Below are 21,947 nucleotides of genomic sequence, written 5' to 3'. Positions count from 1 at the left end.
TTTTAGTGATACCATTTTTTTTTTGTATACACCTTTTGAACATTTTTCCCGTGTTTATTTTTTTATAGCTTGGGTCGTTATGGATGTGGCGATAATAAACGTGCACTTTTTTGTGTTTACTTTAGTTTACATATTAAACAGCATTTTTAGTGCCCAATATTTTTTCATGCTTTATTTTTATTTTTTTGATTTTTACAATTTTCTTTCCTCCAATTGGCCACATACAGTAAAATTGTCATACCATTAGCATCATATAGTAATAATGGCAAACATCTTGTAGTAATGTCCCCATCTTGTACTAATGTGCCCCAACCAGGTCCCCATCCTGTGGCTATGTGCCCCATCCAGGTCCCCATCCTGTGGCTATGTGCCCCATCCAGGTCCCCATCCTGTGGCTATGTGCCCCATCCAGGTCCCCTCTTGTGGCTATGTGCCCCATCCAGGTCCCCTCTTGTGGCTATGTGCCCCATCCAGGTCCCCTCTTGTGGCTATGTGCCCCCTGTGCTGTTCTTCACACACATAAAAAAAAAAAAGATGATTCTCACCTGTCCTCCGTTCCCTCGGCGGCCTTCCTGCAGATGTGGCCCGCAGGCACCACAGAGTCCGACCCCTTGACGATCCCGACCTGGTCCAGGAGGAGCCGCCGACAGCAGCGCTGCATTGCCGCACACAGAGACTGTCTCCCAGCACAGCATTTCCAATGTCAGCCGCTGACCAATCAGAGGCCAGCAGCTGACATCTGCATATGGCAATGACATCATACTCACTGCGCCGACACGCAGATATCAGCTGCTGGCCTCTGATTGGCCAGCGGCTGTCATTGGAAATGCTGTGCTGGGAGACAGTCTCTGTGTGGCAATTCAGCGCTGCTGTCGGCGGCTCCTCCTGGACCAGGTCGGGATCGTCAAGGGGTTTGTGCCTGCGGGCCGCATAAAGCAGCCTCAGGGGCCGCATGCGGCCCGCGGGCCGCGTGTTTGAGACCCCTGGTCTAGAGCATGGACATGTATGGGGCTGTAGGAAGGCAACAACCCAGCAGCAGGACTGCTACCTCCTCCTTTGTGCAAGGAGGAACAGGAGGAGCCCTGCAAAATGACTTCCAGCAGGCCACTAGCATCCACGCGTCTGCTCAAACTGTCAGAAACAGACTCCATGAGGGTGGTATGACGGCCCAATGTCCACAAGTGGGTGTTTTGCTTACGGCTCAACACCGTGCAGGGCGATTGGCATTTGCCAGAGAACACCAGGATTGGCAGATTAGACATTGGCACCCTGTGCTTTTCATGGATGAGAGCAGGTTCACACTGAACACATGTGAGATGTCTGGGAACGCCATGGAGAGCGTTCTGCTGCCTGCAATGTCATCCAGCATGACCGGTTTGGCAGTGGGTCAGTAATGGTGTGGGGAGGCATTTCTGCACAGTCCTCCATGTGCTCGCCACAGGTAGCCTGACTGCCATTAGGTAACGAGATGAGATCCTCAGATCCCTTGTGAGACCATATGCTTGTGCGGTTGGCCCTGGGTTCCTCCTAATGCAGGACAATGCCAGACCTCATGTGGCTGGAGTGTGTCAGCAGTTCCTGCAAGATGAAGGCATTGAAGCTATGGACTGGCCCGCCCGTTCCCCAGACCTGAATCCGATTGAGCACATCAGGGACATTATGTATCGCTCCATCCACCAACGCCACGCTACGTTGCACCACAGACTGATGCTTTAAGTATCCAGGTCTGGGAGGAGATCTCTCAGGAGACCATCGGCAACCTCATCAGGAGCATGCCCAGGCGTTGTAGGGAGGTCATACAGGCACGTGGAGGCCACACACAATACTGAGCATCATTTCTTTGTCTTGAGGCATCTCCACTGAAGTTTGATCTGCCTGAAATTTGATTTTACACTTTGATTTTGAGTATTATTCCAAATCCAGACCTCTATAAGATATTAATTTTGATTTACATTGATCATTTTTATGTTTTATTGTTCTCAACACATTCCACTATGTAATGAATAAAGATTACTTTGGAATATTTGGAATATGAATGGAATATTTCATTCAGTGATATCTAAGATGTGGTATTTATATGTTCCCTTTATTTTTTTGAGCAGTGTATATATACACACACACACATATATATAGATAGATAGATAGATAGATATATAGATATGTATGTATATATACATATATGTTTAGCTTAAAAATTTTTTTAAACTTACACTTTCTTGTTCAGTCCCCCTAAGGGACTTGAGCCTGCAATTGTTTTGATCGCTTGATCTTTACAATTGGTCTAAAATGGTACAGGGGCGTTTAGTGTCCCACTTGCCATTGCAGCTCATCGCCACATAATGATGGCAGCGCGGTCCCTCATGAGGACGTAATGTTACGTCTATATGTGCCAAGGAGTTTACAGGAAATTCCATCAGGAGGGCCTTGCAGCCTCTTTCCATTCACAGACAGGAAGAAGAGATCTCGATCACAGTGAGGAACAGAAACACAAAGTATGTGAGAAAGTTGCAGGAACTTTTTACTAAAATTCACTTTCTGCTTCTTTTGTCTCAGCGTTTCCAATGCTTTGGATCTGAAAGACCAGATGGGAAAAGCGGCCAAGAAGTTATCGGCCGGAGTGTGCAGAAAGGTGAGCGCCGCTCAGATCAGAAATCCCAGCTTTATGGTCACACAGGTATTATCAGATCAGAGGGAGAAAATCTCACACAGAAAAAATACACAAGGCAGCACTGGATCCGTCACCAGCAAGAGAAGCTGCAAAAGTCCGGACTTATGAGTCCAGAGGGCGGACCCAAGCCTTATGTGATCTGTCAGTAATAGATTAGGACCGCACTCATGACTAATTTAAGTCCAGATTTTTCAATCAATTTTAGTTTTGCGGTATCACGAGATCTGTCGCTTTCCATTTCAGGTGTGTTTTGCTATCAGCATGCTAGGTAACCCCACCATCGGTCTACTGGATGAACCCTCTACAGGGCTGGACCCCACAGGTCAGCAGCGTCTCTGGTAAGAAAGGAGGCAAACAAAAAAAAATATCTGACAATCCCAACTCAACACCTAAAAGATCCTCCTCATTAGCTTTTACCTTTCGTCTTACACTAAAGGAGAGCCATCAGGGCGGCTTTCAAAAACAAGGAGCGCGGGGCCATATTGACCACCCACTACATGGAGGAGGCAGAGGCGGTGTGCGACCGGGTCGCCATTATGATTTCTGGAAAACTCAGGTAAATCGAAAGCCGAAATCTTGATAATTGTGACTATTAGAGGTTATGTCCGCCTTTATTTTCCAAAGAATTTAAATAAAAAAAATGTGTTGTGTCTACAGCATCTATGTGTTCTCATGGAAACAGACTACAATCGTGTGTAGTCAGATCATTGGTCCCTTACTTCTTGCCAACATCCATTTGGTAGATTAGCAAGAAGTAGTGGAAATATGAAAAAAATATGACTACAGGGTCAGAGACTACACAAGGATTGTTTGTAGTCTGTTACCTTGGAGACACATAGGTCTGCAGAAGAGCTGCAGTCTATTTAAAAATTCTTTGGACATCTGAGCAGTTCACTTTTTTTTTTTAGGCTATGTGCACACGTTCGGTATGTGATTGCAGAAATTTCAGCAAGGTATTTGCATCTCTTGGCAGCAAAAAAGCGCGTTTTGCTACCATTTTGGTGCGTTTTTATGTGTTTTTTAATGCGTTTTATGCAATGAATGCTTTTTGGAGCTACAGTGCCTACAAGTAGTATTCAACCCCCTGCAGATTTAGCTGGTTGACACATGCGGAATTAACTTGGCATTGTGACATTTGTACTGTAGATCAGCCTGGAAGTGGGAAATGCACTGCAGCAACTTTTTTTTTTTTTTTTTTTTTTTTTTTAAAACGTTAAAAGTTAATTCAGAGTGTCATTTATTATTCAACCCCTCAAATCACAAGAATTCTGTTTGGTCCCCCTAAAGTATTAAGAAGTAGTTCAGGCACCAAGAATAATGAGCTTCACATGTGTGGATTAAAGATCTCTTTTGCCAGCCTTTTCTGACTATTTAAGACCCTCCCCAAACTTGTGAACAGCACTCAGACATGGTCAACATGGGAAAGACAAAGGAGCATTCCAAGGCCATCAGAGACAAGATCGTGGAGGGTCACAAGGCTGGCAAGGGGTACAAAACCCTTTCCAAGGAGTTGGGCCTACCTGTCTCCACTGTTGGGAGCATCATCCGTAAGTGGAAGGCTTATGGAACTACTGTTAGCCTTCCACGGCCAGGACAGCCTTTGAAAGTGTCCTCCCGTGCCGAGGCCAGGCTTGTCTGAAGAGTCAAGGCTAACCCAAGGACAACAAGGAAGGAGCTCCGGGAAGATCTCATGGCAGTGGGGACATTGGTTTCAGTCAATACCATAAGTAACGTACTCCACCTCAATGGTCTCTGTTCCAGACGAGCCCGTAAGGTACCTTTACTTTCAAAGCGTCATGTCAAGGCTTGTCTACAGTTTGCTCATGATCACTTGGAGGACTCTGAGACAGACTGGTTCAAGGTTCTATGGTCTGATGAGACCAAGATCGAGATCTTTGGTGCCAACCACACACGTGACGTTTGGAGACTGGATGGCACTGCATATGTGACACCCCAGGGGTCTGGTTGCCACAGTGATAGAGATATTACGTCTGAGAGCAGGTGGGAGGTCTCTTGGTCAGGGATCCTATGCATGCCACACCTCCTGCCCAGTCCTGGGAGGGGAAGAACTTCCCCTATATAAACCTAGGGCTGAGGCAGGGTTAGTGAGTAGAGAAGAAGTAGAGAAGAGAAGCAGCATAGGAAGAAACAACAGGAGGTCTGTGGGAGCAGTGCTACAAGGAGTCAGGGGCTGGCAGCTGCAGAGCTCGCCCTGACTGAGAAGTTATCACCGGACCCGGAGTCCGAGGCTGTGGGGATTAACTCCTATCCAGCAGCAGAAACCGACCGGCAGGGGATTGCAGGTCCTCTGGCCCAGAAACCCGAAGGCACGGTCACACGCGTGGGACCAGCACCGCCGTCGTGGAGCGAAAGCTACTAGAAGGCCCCGAGTCACCGGCCATACGGGTGAGCACCACACGGTACACTCAGGGACGTGGGCTACTTATACCCGCCTCTAGCAAGGTAGCCAGAAGAGTATCGTTAGTTTGGGAGGCCTACAACTCCGCCTGGCCAGGGGAGATCCCATCTGCTCAAGGACTGACCAGGCCCCAATCGCTAGCCAGTACTCCGGGAGGGTCTATCTTTGTCACCAGTAAAGACCCTGAACTACACCGTACCGTCTCCGAGTGGTTCCTGCTACCCCCATCATCCACGTCGGCTGCCCTGAGGCCATACCCCTCCCGTTGGGGGTTATACTATCACGCTGCACAATCCTACCACCGGCCTCAGCGGTCTGCCCTGCAGCAGCAGCTCCTTAGCTGTACTCAACGGGTGGCGTAGTCGTCCAACATCTACCGCTGATACAGCGCCACTTAGTCTGACTCCCTGGGCACGGACCGGATCACCGCCACGAGACTACAACCCTCAACAGATCCGGCTCCGGGTAAGCTCCCGCGTGCGCAACGCTGCGCGACACAGGCCCAGGGGCGCGTCAACTCTTGGCGTAGTCGGCAGGATCTCGTGCCCGCAACCACCGGGTACTGCGTGCCTGAAAAAGACTGTTCAAACTTACCTGTGGTGAAGATTCCCGCCATCCGGCGCCATCTTCCGCTTCCTTCCCGCCATCGGTGGAGTTTTCCCGCCATCCGGCTCCATCTTCAGCCTTCTTCCTGCCACACGTGGAGTTTTCCCGCCATTGGACGCCATCTTGAGGACGCCGCGCGGGAAGAAGAGGGGCGTATACTCCGAAAGCGCGTGAGAACTGAAGCCCCGCCTCACGTCCGGACGTTGCGTAAGGTCCTGGAAGGAGCCCAGCAGACGCCGACGACACAGGAGCGCGACGGAAGGTCCTCAACCCTGACGATCCACTGCGGAGCCGCGGCCTACGGAAGAGGATCATCGCAAGGTAGGCCACGGTCCACTAGGGGGGAGAAGGATGTCGGATACGGAGGAGAGCTTCAACCCCCGCCAGCGCCACCGCTGTTGCGGTCATGCCTTTCACCATGCCCTATATCCCGGGGGCAGCCTGGCTACCCCAGTACTCAGGGGAGTCACATACCCTGCATGACTTTAGAGAAAAGCTGGATAGCCTCTTCCAGGTGTACCCCCTCACAGAGGAGCAAAAAGTGAGCATCCTGGTGGCCCAATTAACCGGGGCAGCCCAAAGGGAGGTAAAGTCCTGGCCACCTGGGGGGAGGACTGTCGCAGGGATACTAACCCGGCTGAGGGACACCTTTGATACCCGCACCTCAGCCGAGATCAAGCTTAGATTCTACGGGTGCAAACAGCGGGCACATGAGAGTATAAGGGACTATGCCCTGAACCTACAAGAGGCCCTGAGAGCCATTAAGCAGACCGACCCTGACGGCGTGGGAGACGAGGACAGGCTGTTGACTGAACAATTTATAGAGGGTTTATATTGCAATGGCCACCGAACCCAGTTGCGGGCAATGGCCTTACAGGACCCTCATCTGGGATTTGCACAGTTCAAGGACAGAGCCATCCGGGTGCTTCGAGAACCGGCACCAGGTGGCGTTGTGACCCACAGACGCCCCACTACCACTTACCACCAGGAGGCGGCGCCCTTGTCGGCAGGGCCTGTGGGAGCTGATGCGCAGGCTTTGAACAATGACCCGGCTCCAGACCTGCACCATCAGGTCCAAGAGCTAGCTAAAAGCGTTGCTGCGCTAACCCGAATTGTGCAGTCTTTACAGGTTTCCACTCCAGGGAAGATCCAGCTGGCATCCAGACCAGAGGACATCCCGTGGCGTCGACCAAGGAGGACCCCACCGGCCAGAGGAAGACCCAGCGACCGATACAACGAGGACGGACGACCCATCTGCCGCCGCTGCAATCAACCCGGACATATGGCAAGGTACTGTCCTTTAAACTGGCACAACCTGGGGTAGAGGGCCAACCCCCAGGAAAAAGATCACCAGGCCCATCGAACTGGCGCGACAAATATGTGGGAGGACGTCCAGTCTTACCCGTGGTACTGGATGGTATTCCTATGAGTGCCCTACTGGACACCGGGTCACAGGTCACCACCATCCCGTACGTGCTCTTCAAGCAGTACTGGAATGACTCGGATATCACCCGCTACCCTGACGACGACTTGAGTATCATCGCCAGCAATGGTCAGCCCGTGCCACAGATTGGATTTAAAGAGGTGACCATTAAAATCGGTAGAGTCGAATTGGCAGCACAGGGACTGATCATTGTAGACATTGACAAACACGAAAGTCACCCAAAGATAACTCTAGGAACTAATGTAATTGAAAATTGTCTTGCAGAGGTGATTTTCCTTTTACAGCAGGTTGCCAAGAACGCCAGCTCCGGCCAGCAGCGAGTGCTCCAGAAAGAGATCCGGGCACTGATGCGACGGCAACAGCTAGAACTCTCCGGTGGTGAGATTGGTAGCGTGCGAATGTGTGACCCTTTCCCTATTGCCATGCCCCCGAAAAGTGAAATGATGATTTGGTGCCGGGCAGCTATTGGTCTGAGAGGTAGAGATTACCAGGCAATGGTAGAACCAGTTTACTCAGACAGTAGGCCCACCATTTTGACAGCACGGGGGGTGGTCAATGTACGCCATGGGAGGGTGCCCGTTCGCATAATAAATATCGGGAAGAGGGAAGTGTACCTGCCCCGGTATGCCACGCTAGCCAAATTGTATACCATCAATCAAGATTCCATACAGTCCGTAGAACCCTTGCCTCCATCTTCCCCGGAGGAAGGTAACGGCTCTAAGAAAACAATGGAGGACTGGTGTCAGCAACTACATTTGGGTACTGACTCCACTCCCTCACACCAGAAACAGGGAGTCTATCGGGTGGTTCAAGAGTACGAGAGAGTGTTTAGTAAACACCCGTTAGACTTCGGGCGAGTCAAGGGGGTAGAACACCACATCCCCACGGGAGACCATCCTCCCATAAAAGAGAGGTATCGACCCGTACCCCCTGCACACTACCAACACGCCAAGGGGATGCTTAGAGACATTAAGGAGGCTGGGGTGATCAGGGATAGCTGTAGCCCCTGGGCAGCTCCACTAGTCTTAGTCAAAAAGAAAGACAACACCATGAGGATGTGTGTAGATTACCGGAAAATCAACCGTATCACACACAAGGATGCGTACCCCTTACCAAGGATAGAGGAGTCTTTGGCTGCTTTAAGATCTGCTAACTTCTTCTCTACCTTGGATCTCACTAGTGGGTACTGGCAGGTTCCTGTAGCAGAGGCGGACCGGGAGAAGACCACATTCACCACCCCGATGGGACTTAGCGAGTTTACCTGCATGCCGTTCGGACTCTGCAACGCACCAGGAACCTTCCAACGATTAATGGAGTGCTGTCTGGGCCACAGAAACTTCGAGACGGTCTTGTTGTACCTGGACGATGTCATCGTATATTCCAAGACGTATGAGGACCACCTGAAACACCTGGCGGAAGTGTTCGAAGCTCTGGCAAGCTACGGCCTAAAGGTGAAACCCTCCAAGTGTCACCTCCTGAAACCAAAGGTGCAGTACCTGGGACACGTGGTGAGCGCTGATGGAGTGGCTCCCGACCCTGATAAGATCACCGCAATTAAGGAATGGCCAAGTCCCTCCAGTGTAAAGGAAGTGCGGCAGTTCCTCGGGTTGGTAGGCTATTACCGCAGATTCATCCCCGGTTTCACCAAAAAGGCAGCTCCTATGCAGGACCTCCTGATAGGCCAGTCCCGGAAGGCCAAGAACCAGAAGCCACCCTTCAGATGGGAGAAGTTAGAAGAAGAGTCCTTCCGCCAGCTGAAGATGGCCCTCACGGGGGATGAAATCCTGGCGTACCCTGATTACAGCCAGCCCTTTATCCTCTACACTGACGCAAGTAACATCGGGCTAGGAGCCGTGCTGTCCCAGATCCAGCAGGGGAAAGAACGAGTAATCGCTTACGCCAGCCGAAAACTGCGACCCACCGAGAGAAACCCTGAGAATTACAGCTCATTTAAGCTAGAGTTCCTGGCAGTGGTGTGGGCAGTCACCGAACGCTTTAAGCACTACCTCGCTTCTTCCCGGTTCACCGTGTACACGGATAACAACCCGTTGACACACCTGGACACGGCAAGACTCGGTGCCCTAGAGCAGAGATGGATGGCCCGTCTGTCCAACTACGAATTCACAATCAAATACCGGGCAGGACGCTCCAATACCAACGCGGACGCCCTGTCCAGGATGCCAAACCTACCGGACGTAGGAGAAGATCCAGAGGGACTGGAAGAAGTTGAACTCCCCGCGTTCCACCGTCATGGGACTATCCAGTATTCCCATCGGGTAAGGAGTAAGCAAGCCGCTACGTTTAACCCCTTGCCTCACTACAACTGGGAGGAAACGCAAGACAGTGACCCTGCCGTCCGACTGGTGAAGGAGATGCTGACTCGGCCAGAGGCTCGCCTTGACCCAGACGCTCCGGAGGAAGCCAAGCAACTGTGGGCTGAGAAGAGTCGACTGTTCCTTTACAAGGGGAAGTTGTGCCGCAGAATGGTTAACTCACGGACGCATGAACTAATCTGGCAAGTAGTGGTGCCACGGAGAGACGCAGCCATGGTGATGGAGGCATACCACGACGGGGCTGGACACTTCGGATGGAAGAAGCTGGAGTTCCTGCTGCGCGGGCGGTTCCACTGGGTAGGCATGAGGGGAACCATCGAGAGGTGGTGCAGAGACTGTGGCCCGTGCAACCTAAGAAGGAAGGACCGTGCCAGCCAGAAGACTCCCCTGCAGTCCAACGTCACCCGGCAGCCGTTGGAACTGGTAGCCTTGGATCATGTAAAACTGACCCCAAGCAGAAGTGGCTACGTTTACGCACTAACCATCGTGGATCACTACTCCCGGTTCTTGGTTGTCGTCCCCGTCAAGGACTTAACAGCTCGAACAGCAGCTAGAGCCTTCCAGCAGCACTTCTGCCGTCCACACGGGTACCCGGACCAAGTGCTGACGGACCAGGGACCTGCCTTTGAAGCGGAGGTCTTCCAGGAATTCTGCAATCTGTATGGCTGCCGGAAGATAAGGACGACACCCTATCATCCGCAAACTAATGGACTTTGTGAGAAAATGAACCAGGTGGTAATGGATCTTCTGAAAACGTTGCCCCTGGAAGAACGCAGTCTGTGGCCTGAGAAGCTGCCCGATCTGGTGGACCTATACAACCACATCCCGGTAGGTTCCACCAACTGTACCCCGGCTTACCTGATGAGGGCAAGGCCTGGTAAGCTACCTGTTGACCTGGAGATGGGAGTCCTGACACCCGAGGACACTTCACCAGAAGCAGACTGGGACACAGAGAGGCAGCAGCAGTACCGGAAAGTACAGGAGAGCGTGGAGCGAAGTCTCTGTCAAGCTAGGGAAAGACAAGAGAAAACTGACAACCAGTATGCTCCCGCTGTTCCCCTGGTACCCGGAGAGCAGGTCTTGAAGAGGAAAAGGCGGCTCCACAAGTTGGACGACCAGTGGGAGAAGGACCCGTACATCGTACTGCCCTCAAGCCACGACAACCCAAAGGTCTGTACCATCAGTAAAGACGGAGGGGAAACCACAACCATTGTATCCCGGGATCACCTGAAGAAGTGTCCCGAACAGCTACGGAACCCTGAAGAGGAACAAGAAGACCCTCGACCCGTAGAGGAAAGGGAAGACATGGTTAGTACTGTGCTCGGAGACTTCCCTCGGTCTTGGACTCAAGTCAATGGCGCAGTTGTGGTACCCGTACTCACCTTCCTCCAACCAGCATCCCAAGCACCTACGGAGCAACAGGTAGAGCTGGAAGAACAGCCGGTCCAGGAGGCAGAAGACTCCACACAAGCAGAACAGGAGGATCAACCCTCTGCTTATAGTGAGCCTGCCGTACCCCTAGTGAGCCAAAGAGCCGGTAGACAGCTGCCCAGTTTACCCTTGACAGCTCCTACACCCTGTAGTTCAGGGCTAGACAGTCAGCTCCGTAGGTCCACTAGGGCCACTAGAGGCCAGTTACCCGCACGTTGGAGGATTTGAAATGTATAAATTGTTTTATTTGTGGTTACCTGTTTTTCTTGTTGCTTGTAAATAATTATGTGTTTCTAGTTATTTTTAGGAGTCCTTGGTGGATTTACCGGGAATCCTTGTACAATTAGTTGGAGCGTAACCCAGGATGGACTAAAAGACTGATAAGGACTCGGGGCAGGACAGACCCCTACCTGGTTACGTCTCCCTGTTTTGGTGAAATGGACACCTTTGTTTTCTTCAAAACTGCACCCGGTTGCGGACACGCCGTAACCATCTTTATGTGTTTTTCTTATTGTATTATTATTGTTTGTACCTTGTTATGTTTTTCTAAAAATATGTTTAGTCCCGGAGTACTAAATTTCACTAGGGGGGAATGTGACACCCCAGGGGTCTGGTTGCCACAGTGATAGAGATATTACGTCTGAGAGCAGGTGGGAGGTCTCTTGGTCAGGGATCCTATGCATGCCACACCTCCTGCCCAGTCCTGGGAGGGGAAGAACTTCCCCTATATAAACCTAGGGCTGAGGCAGGGTTAGTGAGTAGAGAAGAAGTAGAGAAGAGAAGCAGCATAGGAAGAAACAACAGGAGCTCTGTGGGAGCAGTGCTACAAGGAGTCAGGGGCTGGCAGCTGCAGAGCTCGCCCTGACTGAGAAGTTATCACCGGACCCGGAGTCCGAGGCTGTGGGGATTAACTCCTATCCAGCAGCAGAAACCGACCGGCAGGGGATTGCAGGTCCTCTGGCCCAGAAACCCGAAGGCACGGTCACACGCGTGGGACCAGCACCGCCGTCGTGGAGCGAAAGCTACTAGAAGGCCCCGAGTCACCGGCCATACGGGTGAGCACCACACGGTACACTCAGGGACGTGGGCTACTTATACCCGCCTCTAGCAAGGTAGCCAGAAGAGTATCGTTAGTTTGGGAGGCCTACAACTCCGCCTGGCCAGGGGAGATCCCATCTGCTCAAGGACTGACCAGGCCCCAATCGCTAGCCAGTACTCCGGGAGGGTCTATCTTTGTCACCAGTAAAGACCCTGAACTACACCGTACCGTCTCCGAGTGGTTCCTGCTACCCCCATCATCCACGTCGGCTGCCCTGAGGCCATACCCCTCCCGTTGGGGGTTATACTATCACGCTGCACAATCCTACCACCGGCCTCAGCGGTCTGCCCTGCAGCAGCAGCTCCTTAGCTGTACTCAACGGGTGGCGTAGTCGTCCAACATCTACCGCTGATACAGCGCCACTTAGTCTGACTCCCTGGGCACGGACCGGATCACCGCCACGAGACTACAACCCTCAACAGATCCGGCTCCGGGTAAGCTCCCGCGTGCGCAACGCTGCGCGACACAGGCCCAGGGGCGCGTCACATACGACCCCAAGAATACCATCCCTACAGTCAAGCATGGTGGTGGCAGCATCATGCTGTGGGGCTGCTTCTCTGCCAAGGGGCCTGGCCATCTGGTCCGCATCCATGGGAAGATGGATAGCACGGCCTACCTGGAGATTTTGGCCAAGAACCTCCGCTCCTCCATCAAGGATCTTAAGATGGGTCGTAATTTCATCTTCCAACAAGACAACGACCCAAAGCACACAGCCAAGAAAACCAAGGCCTGGTTCAAGAGGGAAAAAGTCAAGGTGTTGGAGTGGCCTAGTCAGTCTCCTGACCTTAACCCAATTGAAAACTTGTGGAAGGAGCTCAAGAATAAAGTCCACATGCGACACCCAAAGAACCTAGATAACTTGGAGAAGATCTGCATGGAGGAGTGGGCCAAGATAACTCCACAGACCTGTGCCGGCCTGATCAGGTCTTATAAAAGACGATTATTAGCTGTAATTGGAAACAAGGGTTATTCCACAAAATATTAAACATAGGGGTTGAATAATAATTGACCCACACTTTTATGTTTAAAATTTAATAAAATTCAACTGAGCAACATAACTTTTTGGTTTGTAAGATTTATGCTTCTGTTCATAAAACCTACTCTCGTTTGCAGTTTGAAGGCTCTAACTTATTTGCATCTTATCAAACCAGCTAAATCTGCAGGGGGTTGAATACTACTTGTAGGCACTGTACATAAAGATATTTGAAAAAAGAAATGTGGTACATCACTTTAACCTTTGGATTACCGTCGGACCTTGGGTGAGTATATTGGTTAATTTAAATGATTAAAGAATGTGTTTGTTTTATTTAAAATAAAGTGCTTTATTCTCAGTATGTGTGCTTATATACAGTTATATGAAAAAGTTTGGGCACCCCTATTAATCTTAAGCTTAATGTTTTATAAAAATTGGTGTTTTTGCAACAGCTATTTCAGTTTGATATATGTAATAACTGTTGGACACAGTAATGTTTCTGCCTTGAAATGAGGTTTATTGTACTAACAGAAAATGTGCAATCTGCATTCAAACAAAATTTGACAGGTGCATAAGTATGGGCACCTCACCAGAAAAGTGACATTAATATTTAGTAGATCCTCCTTTTGCAAAAATAACAGCCTCTAGTCACTTCCTGTAGCTTTTAATGAGTTCCTGGATCCTGGATGAAGGTATTTTTGACCATTCCTCTTTACAAAACAATTCCAGTTCAGTTAAGTTTGATGGTCGCCGAGCATGGACAGCCCTCTTCAAATGATCCCACAGATGTTCAATGATATTCAGGTCTGGGGACTGGGATGGCCATTCCAGAACATTGTAATTGTTCCTCTGCATGAATGCCTAAGTAGATTTGGAGCGGTGTTTTGGATCATTGTCTTGCTGAAAGATCCATCCCCTGCGTAACTTCAACTTTATCACTGATTCTTGAACATTATTGTCAAGAATCTGCTGATACTGAGAGGAATCCATGCGTCCCTCAACTATAACAAGATTCCCGGTGCCGACATTGGCCACACAGCCCCAAAGCATGATGGAACCTCCACCAAATTTTACTGTGGGTAGCAAGTGTTTTTCTTGGAATGCTGTGTTTTTTTGCCGCCATGCATAACGCCTTTTTGTATGACCAAACAACTCAATCTTGGTTTCATCAGTCCACAGGACCTTCTTCCAAAAAGAAATTGGCTTCTCCAAATGTGCTTTTGCATACCTCAGCCGACTCTGTTTGTGGCGTGCTTGCAGAAACGGCTTCTTTCGCATCACTCTCCCATACAGCTTCTCCTTGTGCAAAGTGCGTTGTATAGTTGACTGATGCACAGTGACACCATCTGCAGCAAGTTGATGCTGCAGCTCTCTGGAGGTGGTCTGAGGATTGTCCTTGACTGATCTCACCATTCTTCTTCTCTGCCTTTCTGATGTTTTTCTTGGCCTGCCACTTCAGGCCTTAACAAGAACTGTCCCTGTGTTCTTCCATTTCCTTACTATGTTCCTCACAGTGGAAACTGACAGGTTAAATCTCTGAGACAGCTTTTTGTATCCTTCCCCTGAACAACTATGTTGAATAATCTTTGTTTTCAGATCATTTGACAGTTGTTTTGAGGAGCCCATGATGCCACTCTTCAGAGGAGATTCAAACAGGAGAACAACTTGCAAGTGGCCACTTTAAGTAGCTTTTCTCATGATTGCATACACCTGGCTATGAAGTTCAAAGCTCAATGAGGTTACAAAACCAAAAAAAGTGCTTTAGTAAGTCAGTAAAAAGTAGGTAGGAGTATTTAAAACAAGAAAATGATAAGGGTGCCCATACTTATGCACCTGTCAAATTTTGTTTGAATGCAGATTGCACATTTTCTGTTAGTACAATAAACCTCATTTCAAGGCAGAAACATTACTGTGTCCAACAGTTATTACATATATCAAACTGAAATAGCTGTTGCAAAAACACCAATTTTTATAAAACATTAAGCTTAAGATTAATAGGGGTGCCCAAACTTTTTCATATAACTGTAACTCTTTACTTAGTAATGAGGGTGTATGGCTGACTCCTCTTCATTACTAAAGCTAGGGTTAGGTGGCAGCAACACCTAATCCCATTACTCCTAATGCCGCACGTGTGTTGTCAGGACATGCGGATCCACCGCATGTAATGACATTTCAATCTGTCAAAATCTGCAGCGTCTCCGCTACAGAAATAGACATGCTCCGGATGAGTTTGCGTACATGCCCATGATCAGGAAATGCTGCGTATTTATGCAGCATCAAACCTGCAGCGGCCAGATGTTACAGCATAGAGGATTGGATCTCTAGAAATCCCATGTCCACTATACGTGCATGTGAGGCTAAGGATCACCCGCAGATATTGACATGCAGCATGGCTTTCAGGACCGCAGCATGTCAATTTCTCTTGCGGAGTCGCAACAGAAATTTGACCGCTAGAACGTACTGAATGCTGTAAACCCGCAGGGTTCAGTGAACACATGTGGATTTACCTGCGTTCAAAAGAACGTAGCATTTTGGACGCAGCAACAATATGCTGCGTCCAAAGCGCTGCTACGTCTAGATCATGGGCACATTCCCTTAAATTAAAAAAATTGCGTGAGCTTCCGTTCATTTTCATAACAAGCAGAGGGAAAGCCAACCACTGCGAGCTGATATTACTAGCCAGGGAAGGGGCCATTAGCCAAAAATGTTCCCTGGTTATTAATAACAGCCCACAGCTGTTTGCTTAGCCTTTACTGGCTAGATTACAGGGGGACTCCAGAAAAAAAATTGATGAAGGATCGCCCCTATAAAATCTAACCAGCAAAGGCTAGGCAGACCGCTGCAGGCTGATATTAATAGCCAGGGAAGGGGCCATGGATCCTGGCCCCCTCCGAGGCTAATAATATCGGCTCTCAGCCGCCCCAGAAATGGCGCATCCATAAGTTGGGCCAAATTTGTTGCTTAGCCTCCTCTCTTCCCACTTGCCCTGGTGCAGCGACAAATGTGGTAATTGGGGTTCATGTCAACCTTGTATTCGCAGATGACATAAAGCCCAGGTGTTTATAAGATGCCCCCATTACTAACCCCGTAGTAAAGTTTTTTAAATAAAGACACGGTCTGAATAAAGTCTTTTATTTTAAATAAGATTCCACACAGCTTTAATAATTAATTTAAAAATAAAAATCACAGTTATACTCACCCAACGCCCATTCCGCTGAAGCCATTGTCACCTGTAAAAAAAATAAATAAAAAACAACCATATTCCTCACCTGTCCGCCGTGATGACATAATCCAGTGTCCCACGACAATCTGGGTCACTTCTCTAGAACAGTCACACCAGTGATTGCTGATGTGACTGCACTATAGGACAGCACTCTATAATCACTATATAGTGTAATCACTCCTATCAGTGTATAGCGCTGAGCTGCCGGGAGTGAGGTGACCAGAGTTCGATCAGCTGATAAGCTTCGGTGACCTCACTTACTGCATCATTGCTTCGTGAGAAAATTCTCACACAGCACCAGTGCCATGAGGTCGCCGGATCTCTTAGCTGATCATCAGCTGATTGAACTCCAGTGACCCTACACCCAGCAGCTCAATGCTATACACTGCCTAGAGCGATCGCGCTCCTGTCAGTGTGTAGAATGCTGTCCTCTATAAAGTGCTGCCGGGTGATCGAATTGCCGTGGGACACTTGTGATGACGGCAGTAGGTGAGTGTGAAGTGTTTTTTTATTTTAATAGCAATTTTTTTAAACTTTTTTTTTTTTTTACACAGAACACAGGCGCCAGCTGAGGAGGCTACATCTCCCCTCAGCCGCACCTGCTCTCGCTATTATCACCAGGAGCGGCCGTAGGCTGATGGGAGGAGTAGTCTTCTCCGGGTACCATTCTCTTTGCGTTTTTGACTCATTGACTTGAATTGAGTCAGTCAATCCGCAGCAAATAACGCAAATATTTTTATACCTGTATTTTTGCTGTGGATTTGACTGACTCAACTGAAGTCAATAGGTGAAAAACGCACAATGAATTGACATTCTGCAGATTTAAACACAATGACAATCCTGATCATGTGCACAGCACTTCAGTATTGTCATTGCATTAGCTGGCATAAGGATTCCCTAGCGTTTTTGGCCCATTTCCGCGTGGAAAAAACGCAGCGAAAACACACTAAAAACGCACAGTGTGCACACAGCCTTATATTTCTTGGCATCTTCTAACTCTTTGCTGAACTGGAATAGATAATTTTGTGCTTCGCTTTGGGCTTTTTTCATGTTCTGATACATCTCGGTGACGTGTGGGAAAGTAAAAAAACCAAAACATTAGTGCGCTTTACGGTTGGACAACAATCTTGCAGCTGCTCATATGCAGATCTACTGCTATGTAAAAGATGGATGGCTGCTTTTCTTCACAGATGCATTGGATCTATACAGCAACTCAAGAGCAAATTTGGCAAAGACTATCTCCTGGAGATCAAAGTGAAAGATTCCCAGCAGCCGGAGGAGATCCACAGGGAAATTATGCAGCTGTTTCCTCACGCTGCACGACAGGACCGGTGAGGTTCATCCTGGGTCACTGCTACCATTAGAACCTTTCCTGTCACATTCTATGCATTGCCATGGTTACAGACTACAAACATTCCATCTGTAGTCAGATCATCCTCTTCATTTCTCCCTTATTTCTTGATAACGTAAATTTGGTACATTAACAAGAAATAGCAGAATTACACTTGTGCTCAAAAGTTTATATACTCCGGCAGAATTTTTGCTTTATTGGCCTTGTTTCAGAAAATATGAATGATAACAAAAAAAACGTTTTCTCCACTCATGGTTATTGGTTGGGTGAAGCCATTTATTGTCAAAGTACTGTGTTTTCTCTTTTTAAATCTTAATGACAACCAAAAACATCCAAATGACCCTGATCAAAAGTTCACATACCCTGGTGATTGTGGCCTGATAACATGCACAGAATTTGACACAAATGAGTTTGAATGGGTACTAAAGGTAACATCCTCACCTGTGACCTGTTTGCTTGTAATCAGTGTGTGTGCATAAAAGCTGAGTGAGTTTCTGGGATCCAGACAGATTCTTGCATCTTTCATCCAGCTACTGATGTTTCTGGATTGTGAGTCATGGGGAAAGCAAAATAATTGTCAACGGATCTACGGGTAAAGGCAGTTGAACTGTATAACACAGGAAAGGGATACAAAAAGATATCCAAGGAAATGATAATGCCAGTCAGCAGCGATCAAACTGTGATTAACAAATTGAAAATCAGGGGCTCTGTAAAAACAAAACCACGGTCAGGTAGGCCAACAAAAATTTCGGCCACAATTGCCAGGAAAATTGTTCGGGATGGAAAGAAAAACCCACAAATAACATCAGATGAAATTCAGGACTCTCTGAAAACTAGCAGTGTGGCTGTTTCAAGATGCACAATAAGGAGGCACTTGAAGAAAAATGGGCTGCATGGTCGAGTGGCCAGAAGAAAGCCATTACGGCGCAAATGCCACAAAATATCTCGCCTACAACATGCCAAACAGCACAGAGACAAGCCTCAAAACTTCTGGAACAAGGTAATTGGAGTGATGAGACCAAAATTAAATTTTTTGGCCACAACCATAAACGTTACATTTGGAGAGAAGTCAACAAGGCCTATGATGAAAGGAACACCATTCCTACCATTACACCATTTGTAAAGCACGTAGGTGGATCGCTGATGTTTTGGGGATGTGTGAGTCACAAAGGCACAGGAAACTTGGTAAAAGTTGAAGGAAAGATGAATGCAGCACATTATCAGCAAATACTGGAGGAAAATTTGCACTCATCAGCCCGGAAGCTGCACATAGGACTTACTTGGACGTTCCAACATGACAACGATCCAAAACACAAGGCCAAGTCGACCTGTCATTGGCTTCAGCAGAACAAAGTGAAGGTTCTGGAGTGCCCATCTCAGTCTCCTGACCTCAATATCATTGAGACACTCTGGGGAGATTTCAAGCGTGCAGTTCATGCTAGACAGCCCAGGAATTTACAGGAACTGGAGACTTTTTGCCAAGAATAATGGTAAGCTTTACTATCTGAGAAAATAAAGAACCTCATCCACAACTACCACAAAAGACTTCAAGCTGTCATTGATGTTAGAGGGGGCAATGCACGGTATTAAGAACTGGGGTATGTGAACTTTTGATCAGGGTCATTTGGATGGTTTTGGTTGCCATTAAGATTTAAAAAGAGAAAACACAGTAGTTTGGCAATAAATGGCTTCACCCAACCAATAACCATGAGTGGAGAAAAAATGTTTTTGTTATCATTCATATTCTCTGAAACAAGGCCAAGAAAGGAAAAATTCTGTCGGGGTATGTAAACTTTTGAGCACAACTGTATGAAAAAGACGTGACAAAAGGATTGTTTGTGGTCTGATACCATCGATCACGCTCAATACACACAGTATATCAGCAGTAATATGAGGACTAGTGGGCAGAATGTGTGAGTAATGGCTAGTAACCAGCACAGGATATCAGGCCATCAGAGCACTAGTCTTATATGATCTCCTGGTCTATTCCTGCAGATTCTCATCGTTGCTGGCATACAAGATACCAAAAGAAGATGTGGGCACCTTGTCGCACGCCTTTTTACTCCTGGAGGAAGGTATAAGATCTCAGTCACATGGCAGGATTTATATTGTGCAGTTCCAATGCTCTCTAGAAAACAGCGACACCCTTGTCCATGGGCTGTGTGTGGTATTGCAGATAAATCCAGTTATGTGAATATTGCAATTCTATACACAGCACATTTCTAGCAGAGGAGACGACCAAAGCTTTTCAGATTTGGCAGGGGCACAGTACATCGTTATTACTGATAATGTGTAATAATCTGTGGCATCCCCTCCACAGCTAAGCGAGCCCACAACATAGAAGAGTACAGCTTCTCTCAGCCCACCCTGGAGCAGGTAATCTAGTCATGTCCTGCCGTACATAGGGGGAGGCGTGGGCACATTTTCAGCACTGCTATGTTCTGACACAGCCTCTTCTGTCTGTATTCACCAGGTGTTCATTGAGCTGGCCAAAGAGCAAGACCCATAGGACATTCAAGCACCTGAGAGCGGATAATGTGTGAACAGCGGCATCGCTCAGCGCTGAGCACATATCAGACGGGCACAGTGCCTTGAATACACCTTACTGCAATAGCAGAGGTTTTGAAAACTAGATCTATAAAGTACCCATTGGTCACAATGGCCCTTCTGTATGACATGATATAAGTGCAGTAGCCTCCTGGACTCAGTACCGTGCCGGAGCGAGGTCCCACTCTATATTACAGTGCCGGAGCGAGGTCCCGCTCTACATTACAGTGCCGGAGCGAGGTCCCGCTCTACATTACAGTGCCGGAGCGAGGTCCCGCTCTACATTACAGTGCCGGAGCGAGGTCCCGCTCTACATTACAGTGCCGGAGCGAGGTCCCGCTCTATATTACAGTGCCGGAGTGAGGTCCCGCTCTATATTACAGTGCCTGAGCAAGGTCCCGCTCTATATTACAGTGCCGGAGCGAGGTCCCGCTCTATATTACAGTGCCGGAGCGAGGTCCCGCTCTATATTACAGTGCCGGAGCGAGGTCCCGCTCTATATTACAGTGCCGGAGCGAGGTCCCGCTCTACATTACAGTGCCGGAGCGAGGTCCCGCTCTACATTACAGTGCCGGAGCGAGGTCCCGCTCTATATCACAGTGCCGGAGCGAGGTCCCGCTCTACATTACAGTGCCGGAGCGAGGTCCCGCTCTACATTACAGTGCCGGAGCGAGGTCCCGCTCTACATTACAGTGCCGGAGCGAGGTCCCGCTCTACATTACATTACAGTGCCGGAGCGAGGTCCCGCTCTACATTACATTACAGTGCCGGAGCGAGGTCCCGCTCTACATTACAGTGCCGGAGCGAGGTCCCGCTCTACATTACAGTGCCGGAGCGAGGTCCCGCTCTACATTACAGTGCCGGAGCGAGGTCCCGCTCTACATTACAGTGCCGGAGCGAGGTCCCGCTCTACATTACAGTGCCAGAGCGAGGTCCCGCTCTACATTACAGTGCCACAGCGAGGTCCCGCTCTACATTACAGTGCCTGAGCAAGGTCCCGCTCTATATTACAGTGCCTGAGCGAGGTCCCGCTCTATATTACAGTGCCTGAGCGAGGTCCCGCTCTACATTACAGTGCCGGCGCGAGGTCCCGCTCTACATTACAGTGCCTGAGCGAGGTCCCGCTCTACATTACAGTGCCTGAGCGAGGTCCCGCTCTATATTACAGTGCCTGAGCGAGGTCCCGCTCTATATTACAGTGGCGGAGCTAGGTCCCGCTCTACATTACAGTGCCTGAGCAAGGTCCCGCTCTATATTACAGTGCCGGAGCAAGGTCCCGCTCTATATTACAGTGCCGGAGCGAGTTCCCGCTCTACATTACAGTGCCTGAGCAAGGTCCCGCTCTATATTACAGTGGCGGAGCGAGGTCCCGCTCTATATTATTATTATATTATTTCATGTATTATGTTGTCAGTATTACACTAAAGATTGCACCTTCAGTTCTCTGCCCCTCTTAGCTCTCGTCTATATATTCACTTCTTTTATTTTTAATATGTAAAAAGTTTTTGGAGTAAATGTGTTTTAAACATTTTTATTCTCATGGCATTTTTTCATGTCAGTTCTTCCATTCCTTATCATCTCCTGTGTTTTCTTGACAACATGGCCACAGATTGCATTATCTATAGATTCGTGGCTAGTTTTCTTCGCAGTGGTGCTCCAGTATCTAAGTGGGGTACAAAATCTAATTTTTAATTTTTTTTTGTGCATATGGAGGCTAACATGTGACAAAAGGTGCAAATAAAACAAAAACCTCTTCGCATTTGCTCCAAATTCAAACGTCGTGCTGTATTTCGATGAATTTGATGAAAAAAAAATCCAAAAACCAGCAAAAGATTAAACTGGACAATACTTCA

At 48.5% G+C, this 21,947-nt stretch overlaps 1 protein-coding gene across 1 annotated transcript in view; it reads left to right on the top strand.

Annotated features, from left to right (window-relative positions):
- The window catches only part of LOC141272152 (ABC-type organic anion transporter ABCA8B-like), a 116,585-nt gene extending 94,961 nt beyond the window's left edge, over positions 1 to 21,624 (top strand). Inside the window, exons 33-39 of the mRNA XM_073682524.1 lie at positions 2,554 to 2,629; positions 2,912 to 3,006; positions 3,105 to 3,224; positions 17,387 to 17,527; positions 19,543 to 19,622; positions 19,868 to 19,923; positions 20,021 to 21,624. Coding sequence (XP_073538625.1) covers positions 2,554 to 2,629; positions 2,912 to 3,006; positions 3,105 to 3,224; positions 17,387 to 17,527; positions 19,543 to 19,622; positions 19,868 to 19,923; positions 20,021 to 20,056 — 604 coding nt within the window. The 3' untranslated portion in view covers positions 20,057 to 21,624. The remainder of the gene's footprint in view (positions 1 to 2,553; positions 2,630 to 2,911; positions 3,007 to 3,104; positions 3,225 to 17,386; positions 17,528 to 19,542; positions 19,623 to 19,867; positions 19,924 to 20,020) is intronic.
- The last annotated feature ends 323 nt before the right edge of the window (positions 21,625 to 21,947 follow it).

The sequence above is a fragment of the Phyllobates terribilis genome, unplaced genomic scaffold (assembly GCF_046119375.1).
Source record: "Phyllobates terribilis strain yellow unplaced genomic scaffold, ASM4611937v1 Scaffold_5__5_contigs__length_657084704, whole genome shotgun sequence".
Classification (NCBI taxonomy): Eukaryota; Metazoa; Chordata; class Amphibia; order Anura; family Dendrobatidae; genus Phyllobates; species Phyllobates terribilis.
This window is presented reverse-complemented; position numbering and strand designations above follow the sequence as displayed.